This window comes from Patiria miniata, unplaced genomic scaffold, assembly GCF_015706575.1.
Source record: "Patiria miniata isolate m_02_andy unplaced genomic scaffold, ASM1570657v1 HiC_scaffold_3, whole genome shotgun sequence".
Lineage (NCBI taxonomy): Eukaryota > Metazoa > Echinodermata > Asteroidea > Valvatida > Asterinidae > Patiria > Patiria miniata.
The window spans coordinates 7,408,195-7,419,206 of NW_024037069.1; the positions used below are offsets into that span (position 1 = coordinate 7,408,195).

The 11,012-nt window shown below is 38.5% G+C and overlaps 1 protein-coding gene across 1 annotated transcript; it reads right to left on the reverse strand.

The window, feature by feature from the left end:
* Positions 1-1,265: 1,265 nt before the first annotated feature.
* LOC119738585 (hepatocyte growth factor receptor-like) lies at positions 1,266-11,012 on the reverse strand. Its single transcript, XM_038213492.1, has 14 exons — positions 10,974-11,012; positions 10,345-10,481; positions 9,378-9,545; positions 8,745-8,841; positions 7,888-8,115; positions 7,170-7,346; positions 6,274-6,475; positions 5,497-5,664; positions 5,125-5,205; positions 3,366-3,547; positions 3,005-3,114; positions 2,598-2,760; positions 1,993-2,129; positions 1,266-1,581 (listed from the first exon to the last, which is right to left on the reverse strand). The coding sequence occupies exons 1-14, from the start codon at positions 11,010-11,012 to the stop codon at positions 1,266-1,268; spliced, it is 2,205 nt and encodes a 734-aa protein (XP_038069420.1).

Genomic DNA, 11,012 nt, shown 5'->3' on the forward strand with positions numbered 1-11,012 from the left:
TGATCCAAAAGCAAGATTAAATCAAATCAAATGAAAATCGAATACATGTATGAGCATTTATACAGCACTCGGTGCTAACTACATGTACAATCATTGTTAGATCTCCAACTCTGCAACTTTTTAAAATAAATCTTTCGAAGGTATTAACCAACTTATTCTGGTATTTTGTTAACCTCTTAAGTCAGTTTGTTTTTCTACATTAACTGGCAACCATTGAGCAGCTTCCGTTACCTTGCTTAAAGAACTTCTTTTCAAAATTGCTATTTTTTTGGAACCTTCGACAGAACACTCTCCTTTCACCATTTTTTAAAACACTTTTAAAGGTAAACAAGATATCACCTCAATGAAATGAGCTACATTTCATATTTGTTTCGCAGAAGAATGCATATGCACGTGTCATCTGTCTAAGTATATAGGTCTTTACTGGTGTTCCAAATATACAATTATGTCAATTATGTAATACACTATTTAACTTAATAATTAAATGCTGAAAACAACTGTGTACAATACGTTAAATAAAATAACATTGCTATTAGTGTTTGCTCCAATTTTTAGTTTTATAGCGATACCGACAGTCGATAATTTATTGATAACTTCACCCGTTTTTATATAAATGTTTTGTGCAACTTGCAGGAATCTGTAAGGACATTTCCCAGTCGGCAAGTTATCAATTGCAAATAAACATTGTATGGCTTATTATTATTTTACTGTTTGTACAGGAATGTACTTTACGAAGCTAATGGTTATATAATACAATACTGGAAAATCACTGTGTATTTTAGAATAAACGGTTCAAGTATTATTATAAAATTCGAACATTTTTATCTTTAAAAACAATCTTGCACTCATTTGCGGGAAATCAGAATATTATGAAGTAATACAAATTACGTATCTGTGAACGTTTCATTCAATGATGGTGAACAACAGTAATACCTCAGATTAAAATACCAATGTCCATAAACAACAATGTCAATCGCAGAAGAAAAAAAGGCATTTGGCACTGGTTTAAGACGCTTAAAAGCCATGTTTTAGCTATTAGTTTAGCCTGCCACCTTCTATATATTGTAAACGATTTCATTCCAATACACGGAAGATAACCTAGAAAGGTCAAATCTTTTTTCTTAGGAATGAAAGTGAGCAAGGAGTGTGTCCTATAGATCCTTCTTGATAAGTAAAGATTTTAATATATTGGCCACTTGAAACAGACTTTTTTCTTTAAACCATTTTCTTTTCGGATACTTCTTATCTGGGAATTTGCACGTCACTTATCTAATGACAATTTTATTGACATAATCCAAGGGATCATGGGCGGCGGTCGCATGGCTCCCGCTGGTTTCTCCGTCACTACACGGGCCGTCAGCACCAAAGGCGGTCTCCTGCTGCATCGGGACCAGAAAACTGTCGTCTGTGACACCAGGTTCTTTGCGATGTTTGATGGGTCGCTTACCAAACACACCCGCACTAGGAGCTGCTACGTAGTCATTGTCTCCCTCCAACAGTTCTTCCAGCTCGTTGGCAACTTGGACGAAGGTGCAACGTGACTTGGGGTTGTCCTGCCAGCAACGTACCATTATGCCGTAGCTGTATCAGTCAGCAAATGTAACAAAAATCATTAGATGCTGCATGCTTGATCGTATATCAAATTGTGTTTGCACTTTTACTTGAAACCCCTGACAATACACTTTCCATTATTACTGATTACTCAAGCACATTGACCCTACATTTTTGAGAAAAATGTTTGAGAATTGAGTTTCCCTTTTTTCATTTGAAACCCCAAACAAAATACTCTACACTGTTTCTCACAACTAGAGAGTGTTATACCTACTGTCAATTATGTAAAACCTTTGAGAGTAAAAAAGATGCATTAAGATCCCTTCACCTTCAGAAAAAATTGACTAAAATATAATAGAATCGTGCATACCTTTACAGAAGTTAAAACGACATTATATGTGTTATTATTTAAAGGTAATGGTGACCGCTGTTTGAACATACATTTCTGACGGGCAGTTCTTGGGAGCATCCATGCGTTGACCACTCTTCAAGAAAATATACACATCTTGGAGGGGTATTCCTGGATACGGTCTTGCACCCTTACTGAAAATCTCCCACAGGAGCACACCGTATGACCACTGTAGAAAACCAAAGAAGACAAATATTTTTCAATGTAAGAGACCATTCTTATGATGCCTGTTCAATTGAGCTACCGAACACTTTACATGAGCTAGCTGGAAAGGGAAGCCAAGATTAACGAAGATTGACGGAACTATACATTTGTATTTGAGTCTTTATTGAACTGTTTAATGAGATCTTGTGTCAAATGGAAAAGACAACGTTCATAAGTAAGTTAACTTAGAAATCAGTTCGAGATGGGCGTCTTAAGACGAAATACTCCAGATGATGGTCGGGCGCCTTGAAAACATATCCGATGTAAATGATCAATAAATTGACGTTTCATGACCGGACATCGAAGTTCATGTAGTTTCTCTTTGATGGATAGTTCCACACAACGCAAAGAGATGTGCGCCACTTTCTTTCCCTTCAGATCTTTATCTAAACATCACCTAACATTCCAATCAAAGATGGATTTAATTGCATACCACGTCAGTCCTGGCGTTGTACACTCGACGTTCCATGGACTCGGGAGCCAGCCATCTGATAGGCAGCTTAGCCTGAACATCGCCGCTTGTGTAGTAATCCGATTCGTGCATGTCACGGGACAGTCCAAAATCAGCTATCTTCACCAGAAGATCACTATCCACCCTAATGAGGTTGTTAAACGTTGATCTTACTTTGAGGTCACATCATTTAAGAATTGCAATACCATTAATTCGAACTCTGGAGTTAATTCAATGAATGCATGACCCTTGGTATCTCTGGTGCATTAAAATTATTTTTGATGAAACAGCTGACCGATTTCTCGTATCATTCATTTTGCTTTACTCAAACACACATATAAAGACATGTGTAAAAGCCCCAGATGATATAGAAGAGAGCATACACTTACATGCAATTTCTGGCCGCAAGATCTCTGTGGACAAACTTGTGCTGAGCCAAGTAACTCATACCGAGTGCAGCATGTGAGGCAAACCTCATCAGCAGAGATGTCGCCAAGGTCTAAATTAAAAGTAAAAACCTCCAATGAATAAATAAATACCACACTCAGAACAAAACACATGACATACTGTTTACTAAATGGGACAGCATTTTGTTTAATAAATCTCGTGAGTGAACTATTAATTATTAAACGTAACAACATCTACCAAAATCACCATTAAGTGAGTTCCAAACGCATGCCACTCATTACCAATTCTTTTATCAAACCTTCCACCACTTATTATCGACATTGATCACTCTTGACTACATACCTGTTTCTTCTTGACCAGATATGTCTTGAGGTCACCGTTTGCCATGAAGGGTATCACCATCAAGGGTTTTTTGTCAGCGTCAAAGGTCAACCCCAGAAGCCCCAGCACGTTGATATGGTCGAAGGTTTTCATGATCAGGCTTTCCTCCAGGAACTTCACCACATTTTTCGTGTCCGAGGTGTCTATATACATTTGTAGAAGCAAAATTAAGGCATTTATATGTGATAACTGGCACGCCCAGCTAAAATGTGGCCAAGCTAGTACACAAAAACAGGAATATGTATTTTTTTAACTTATTTTCATCATAAAATTAATGTGGCCTGACGTTGCGAACTTAGCAAGTTCTTCTTCAGAGGCTAAAACAGAAATGACAAAGGTACATACATTTACATGGGGGTGCACACAAACATGCAGGGCTGAAAGAAGAAACACAAAAGGAGGATTAGGTGTGAAAGGTGTGGAAAGATGCAGGGGAGGGTGGATGAGAGAACAAAGAAACAAAGGGAGATGGCAAACCACAGGGGGTCTTGTGTAAACAGGGGAGGGACCAGAAAGGGGAAGGATCAAAGGTCACAGGGAGTGGGAACGGACAAAAGAGTGTGAGAGTGAAGGGATGATGTGGGGGGGGGGACAGTATTGAGGTGGAAAGGGATGAAAGATGGGGGAAGATGGGTAAACACAAACAAGGAAGACCAGATGGATTATCTGTAACAGAAGACAATGGAGGAAGAAAAGGATTAATCATTTCCAAGTTGGATGTTGAGACCATGTGGTTGAATAGTTCGAAGACGATTCATCCACACTTTCTCTCTGCTGAGGCGAACTGAGTCCTTGCGATGGCCAAGAGATTCAATGCCCTGCAAAATCATATCAGAAATGGAGTGGTTAGGCAGGTTGAAGTGATGACCAACAGGGGTGTCTAGTTTCTTGGTGTTGACCGTTGACCGGTGGGCATAGAAACGCTTCTTGAGCGTATTCTTAGTCTCACCTACATACTGCACTCCACAGACCCTGCAAGAAATGAGATATATGACATTAGAGGTGTTACAAGTGATGTTACCAATGGTTCTATGGGTAGTGACAGAAGAGTGGCCAGAAAAGGAGTCAGACTCCTGGATATGAATCTGGCAGACAACACATCTGGAACTGCACTTGAAAGTACCATGCTGGGTGGGAGGGGATGCATCTAAGGAAGGGACTTCAGCTCGAACAATCAAGTCCCGTAGATTTCGAGGACGCCTGTAAGCCAATGTAATAACCCAGTGACACCGGAGAACAATGTAATTCATTTCAGTTCAAGAACATTTTACAAGTGTCTCCTGACGACAGATAGAGCATACTGTTCGAAACGTCGAAATAAACCGATGGTTCTTCTCATACACAACTCACAAAAAGATATCGTTCACATGGTGTTACCGCAAACCTCCCATTCATTGATCATGTCCACCTGCAATGCCTCAAGTCTCATCTAACATTTTACAACCCACAATTCGCAATTTTTTAATTAAAAGACTCTTTCGCTTCTTTCATTCAAGACGCACATTGATTAATGTTGTTAGAAGTTCCTCTTTCTCGGAATAAGGTCATCCAACACCCCTTCTGCAAATCTAATCAGCAACAAGTATACTCAAGACTAAAATGCATACCATTTTGAAATGGGCCCTTTTTTAACCGAGGAACAACTTTTCAATGCTCCGTTTCGAATCTACACTGTCAGTGCAAACATCTCTTACAAATGGCCGACATTCTCATCACCAACCTTGCACTGTCTTCACTGCCACAATCTGATCTTCCCCTGACGTGTCGTGTAGAACAGCTTTCAGTACACGTCCAAATGCACCTGTAAAATTTGGTCAAGTGTATTATACTCATCTATACTGATTATCTTTTGCTGGTACCGAAGAACTAGCCAGATGGCAGACCAACCGACCTACCGACCTACCGACTTACTGACAGACCGAGCGACTGAGTCTAAATAATCTCCTAAAGGTCGAAACGTGAAAATGCGTTTCAATAACAGTTTGCACACATAGCCCCTGTACTTTATGTAGGCCTCTCCTTCTCAGGTAAAATAACAGCTAACACTTGGAACTCATGAAACGTTCATTGTTTCCTCGTACAAAGTCACTACCTCGTCCGAGAGTTTCTCCCAATTCCAGTTGGCTGAAGTCGATATGAATGTCGTCGGGAACGAAGCTGACCTTCTTGCTCAGGACAATGCGCTTGTGTTTTCGCTGAGCAGATTCCGACTGTTTCTGGGATCTATACCTCCTGCGTCTTTTGACATGGGAGTCAATTTCTGAAGAAAAGAGATACAATGTCGCATTAACAGTAAATAACGTAATATAGTGGTAAGTTTACGAGCGCGTTCAGGCTTACAAATCAACAGACAAAACAACCTTTGCATGCTACACAAGATTCACGTGTTGTCTGAAATGACAAGCACCATCTTGACAAAAGAGTTCTATATTTATTTTTGTTGAGGAGGAATTTGTTTCATTCTGTCCACGAATTTACAATTTACAGTCAATTGAGGAGGTTGCCATTGGAATTCTTTTGCCATGTATTTTACCATCAAAACCGGCTGCCCGTTAGCAGCCATCTTGAGATGATTTTTTTTTTAGAAGTAGATCATAATTTAATATGGAGATGTGCAGCTACGTCCTGTTTATTTTTTTTTCTAAACTATCATAATTATGTTTGAAAATAAAGAATTGATAAGTAGCCAGAATAAATGGATATTAAGTTTTTAAGGGTTTCAGGATATTTACCATTTCGCTATCTTGAGATCGAGTGATTTTAAGAGCACATTCCTAGGTAGAGTGAGATTATCCCTTTGCCGCAGTTTTGTGCACCTTTTTTGGCATTCAGGAGTTAACTCAAGTCACCTCTTGCCACCAGCACTTACCGAGATGAATCGCCATTATCCTGCCCAACAGTCTTCGGTCGTGGGTGCGCTTCCTTCGCAATTGTCTGCAGTACATGAAGGTAGCAGGGAGAAGTATCGCCATGGAGAGTAGGATGGTCAAACTCGGTACAAGTATAGCGACAAGTGGCACCGTGGGATAGACCAAGTAGCCCAACTTGCATTTTAAATTATTGTGACGAACCTATGGAATAACGCAAAATGAAATGATAAACTTTTCAACAAATGACATGGACTTAACCAACTAGTTAATGTCAACGTTATAAAAATTACTTTTGAAGAAACAATCAACAGTGATGGAAAAGTATAGAGTAATTACGGTTTGGGGAGAACTGATTGAAATTGGGTGATGTTGTTGCTTTCGGATTGAGTAAACTGATGTTCACACAATCTGAGGAACAATGTATAAACCTTAATAATATTCAATCCTAGATGAGCCGGTTTTCTTGGTCATTTTACAGCCAGGCGGTCTTCTCTTCAGATTTCGGGAATGTAATGACCGCATAATTATTATAAAATTCTGCCATGCTATAAGGTATATTAATATGATTCAATTTTTTTTAATTGGTTATCCATTCATAATGTCGAAACAATTGAACACAACCTGAGAAAGAACATTACATGTACAAAGTTGTACTTAAAATGTATTGGAAAAAATGCAGAAAAACTTCATTTCTTTGAGATTTTTTAAGGACAATATCAAATTAGCACAATTAAAATTAGCACAATTAAAAATTACCTGCCATTTTGTACTCACAACAATGAAAAGGAAACGGATAAGCTTCCCCCCCCGGGCCGCAAAAGAAGGAAAAATCTTGCAAGAAAAGAGCACTTGACAGCTACCCACACATTCATACATGGATCCGCCCCTAACTTACCCATACAACAGGCAGACCTTTCCCAGTATCTTCTCCCATGTAGTCACCGGCTGTTGGTGCCTCATCGGGCAATTCACATACGAGTGTTGTCCCAGTGAACAGGCTAATGGGACAGCTCTCTACTCCGATCGTCACGATGATTTCTCCCTCTGTGATGGCGCTGTCAATCCGCTCGCCCTGTTAAAGCATCCACAGGTAGTTCAAGTTCAATTGATTTTAAAAGGAAAATAAGAGGTATCTGGATTGGTATATTTTGGACAGATTTAATCATTTCGGTTGTGACAAATGTTTTATTTCTAAAAAAAAGGTTATAACCTGTATCACACGTAAGACTTTCTTCTTTTTCTTCTCATGTTCATGTACCCCTATACATATATCCGTATGGGGACCGATGTAAAAAAAAAAAAAAAAAAAAAAACCTTAACTGTTATTTCACATCACATCTAGATTTGCGCTTGCAATGACTGATCTGAGCTTATGAAGTTTTGTAACTTAGCAAAAGTTACCAAGATAGGCCTACTGTATTTTTGGAAGATCCACTTGATTCAGAAGGAAGAGATATCAACTTAAATTTATCTTGAGTCCATATGAGAGGTGACATGCAATGCACTGTATAAGTGTGCTTCGTGCAGTTTTACCGACAGGCCCCATATCTACAGATAGAAAAGAACACAACAATGAAAAGGATAGGCACAAAGAATAAGACACGCATACCAACCGTGATTTTTAAGGTTTCTCCTTCCTTGTCCTTCATACCATCTTCAAATTTGTTATACACTGGATCCTCAAGGTACTCCAAGTCGACATCGTTATCCTGAAACCATGTCAACAGTTGAGTGACCCCATCCATGATGAAGCCAAAGGTCAAGTTTTCATTGCTTATGTCGAGGTCTCTTATGTTAGGGGATGGGCACCGCATCTCTGTTGCAGATTCACCTTGACATTCCTGCAAAATAAAGACCCACATCAGTCAGATGACAATTCTGTTCAGTATTAGCTCCGGTTGACAATGGCACCTCTCTTTGTTTCTACTTCTACTAGAAGTTTTAAAAAGTTTCCTTTTTAGGATCACTGGATCCTCAAAGTACTCCAGGTGGACATCGTTATCCTCAGACCATGCCAACAGTTGAGTGACCCCATCCATGATGAAGCCAAATGTTTCATGGATCTCTGACAAAGTCTGTTATGTTAGGAGACAAGCACAACATCTCTGTTGCAGATTTAACTTCACATTCCTGCAAAATAAAGACGTCATCAGTTGACAATTCTGGTCAGCATTAGCCCTGGTTGACAATATGGCACCTCTCTTTGTTTCTACTTCAAAACAGAAATGTGAGTGTTTCATGATGTAATGGCTGTCACACTTTACATAGTACAATTATTGCCATTTTCACATTAAAAGTGGTCGTTCGCGGTAACTGAACAAAATAAAAATAATAAGGATTTAAAAAGCTTCCTAATTATATATGTTGCAATAGTGGAGCAAGTAGATAGAGATCGGAGGTAAAGGGGAGGTTGAGCAGGGATAGGGCAGATATAAAGTCATTTATACAGAGATCAAAACACATTTCTCACCTCCACTTTACGATTACCGTTTCCATTAGTGACAACGATTTGACGGTTTCTACTTGTGGTTAGAAAAGTCCCAGTAACCGTCAAATTTCGACCACCCCTGACAATTAAAACACCGATAACAAATACTGGAAATACATTCTACACTGAAAGATATTGGCTGGTGTAACATCAATTTAAACAATTAAGAAATGCACGCACGTGTTCACCTTCAGAAACTTTCAGCATATGACAATTTAAAGCTTAGAATCAGCTATAACATTTCACTGTTCATTCAAATAACAGCAGTCTTCAGTTATAAAGATTTGTATTAGTTCGCTTCTGAAAACAGCCATGCATAAACTTGGCTGCAAGCTTGCTACTTGACAGCGTATCGCGTATCTAACAACAGAAACATAACATTTCACTAATACCAGGACCAAAATTCCCTTTTTTACCTTCATTTTGTTGTTTGTGTTTAAAAATATTTAAAACACAGACATTTTCATTGGACAATACAGGCTGTAATACAAATTAGGTAGAAATAATGTGGTCGATACAAATTGAAGTATATACCAACAAAGCTATACCAAAAAGCTATACAAAATAGCCCATCATGGTACAATAGATGAAGGCGGAAAAATCATGTAGACTCACGAAACGATGCTTTTCAGAGGAGACACCTTAGTAACGGTAGGATTCTCAGCGTACGTGTACATATCTGATGAGGTTCTCATGGCTCCATCGAAGGAGAGTTTCACAACACCTTGATATCCAACTTGGCCAGCAGTAGTTGTGCATTCTAGCATGGACTCCACTGGTTGGCTGAGTAATTTGGGAAAGAAAAACAATTACTTGAGACAAGCCATGTTTACTAAAATCCATTGTAAGTTTGTTTTTGAAGAAATGTGAAAGTGAGATTCATCTAAGTGAATAATAGTTCTTGTCACTGTATGGAATGTTTCCAAGATATATGGAGTTTCTTTAGGAAAGTCAATTTTTTAATAACATCCTGAAAAAAAAACAATTAAAATGATATTTCTTAATGTTGACCATTACAAAAATAACATGAAATAAAAATCAGCACCAAAGAATATCCATTTTGCGGAATACACAGTGTCATGAATAGGGAATAAGATTTTCTAATAAATTCAAAGAAATGAAACTTGTTAAAATACAAACAATTGTTTGGAGTCACTGATAAAAGCGATGTTGGCGAGATCCCTCTTTTTCCTGAAGTAATAACTATTCAACCAAAAAGTGGTATTGTTTCGAACGAATGTTACAATTAATATCATTCAAGAGTTAATCCTGGGGAAAAACTAGACAATACTTTGATATTTGCCGTATGTGCAACAATTTGTGTATGATACTCCTTTACACTGAATAGATGTAGCAATGTCTCAAGGTAAATATTGGTGGAACTTAGAGCAATTCTACAGAACAGGATAAAGTAGATTTGTATATATAATAAAATATCATACACAAGAATGCTGATTGTTTCTAATCAAAGCTTGAATTAATATTCTGGACATAAACCAGAGGTGGGAGTTAGACAATGCTCCGATTCTTGCCGTATCCGCAACAATTTGGAAAATGATGTGTAACGAAAGAGACATAATACCCTGTTATGTGGCAAGGATTGTCGCCGATGAACGCTTCAATATTGCGTCCAGTGTTGAGGGCCGCTCCATTCACACTAACTATCGTCCCACCGGCTTCTGGGCCGAGACTGGGTTGGAAATCTGTAATCTTTGGGTTCTGTTAACGAAAATCATTATGTGAAAAAATTCCAAGAACTGTGTTTGTCTATCAAACATTTTTCCACACCAATTATATTATTGTTACAGTTGGAATAAGTATTTGCTAGTTATTCGTGCATCGAATCCTCGAGTATCATTGTTTATAAAATGTTTTGACATTTCAATAGTAAACTTGACCTACGTTTAGGAAATTCACTTAAATGCCTTGGATTTTCCCAAATATCCTCAACCAAAACATAAAATATTTGGTGTGTAATTATCAACTAATTCAGCTATAATATATCTAATTATTGCTCCAGCTGACATAATGCGGTGCCGAACTGCTAAGACAAGAACATTCGTGAACAGACCTCATTCGTGATCATACATTCCGTGCTTATTTCCACAACAGTGTAAAAACATTTCCTTGGACGCTTGTTCCTTTTCCAAGCAGGTAGGCTACCTCAGTGGCTGAGTCAGTGTAAACGAGTCCGTGCAGGACGTGACTTACTCTGAAGTTAAAGTTGACCGTTCCTGAGCTGTGTTGCAT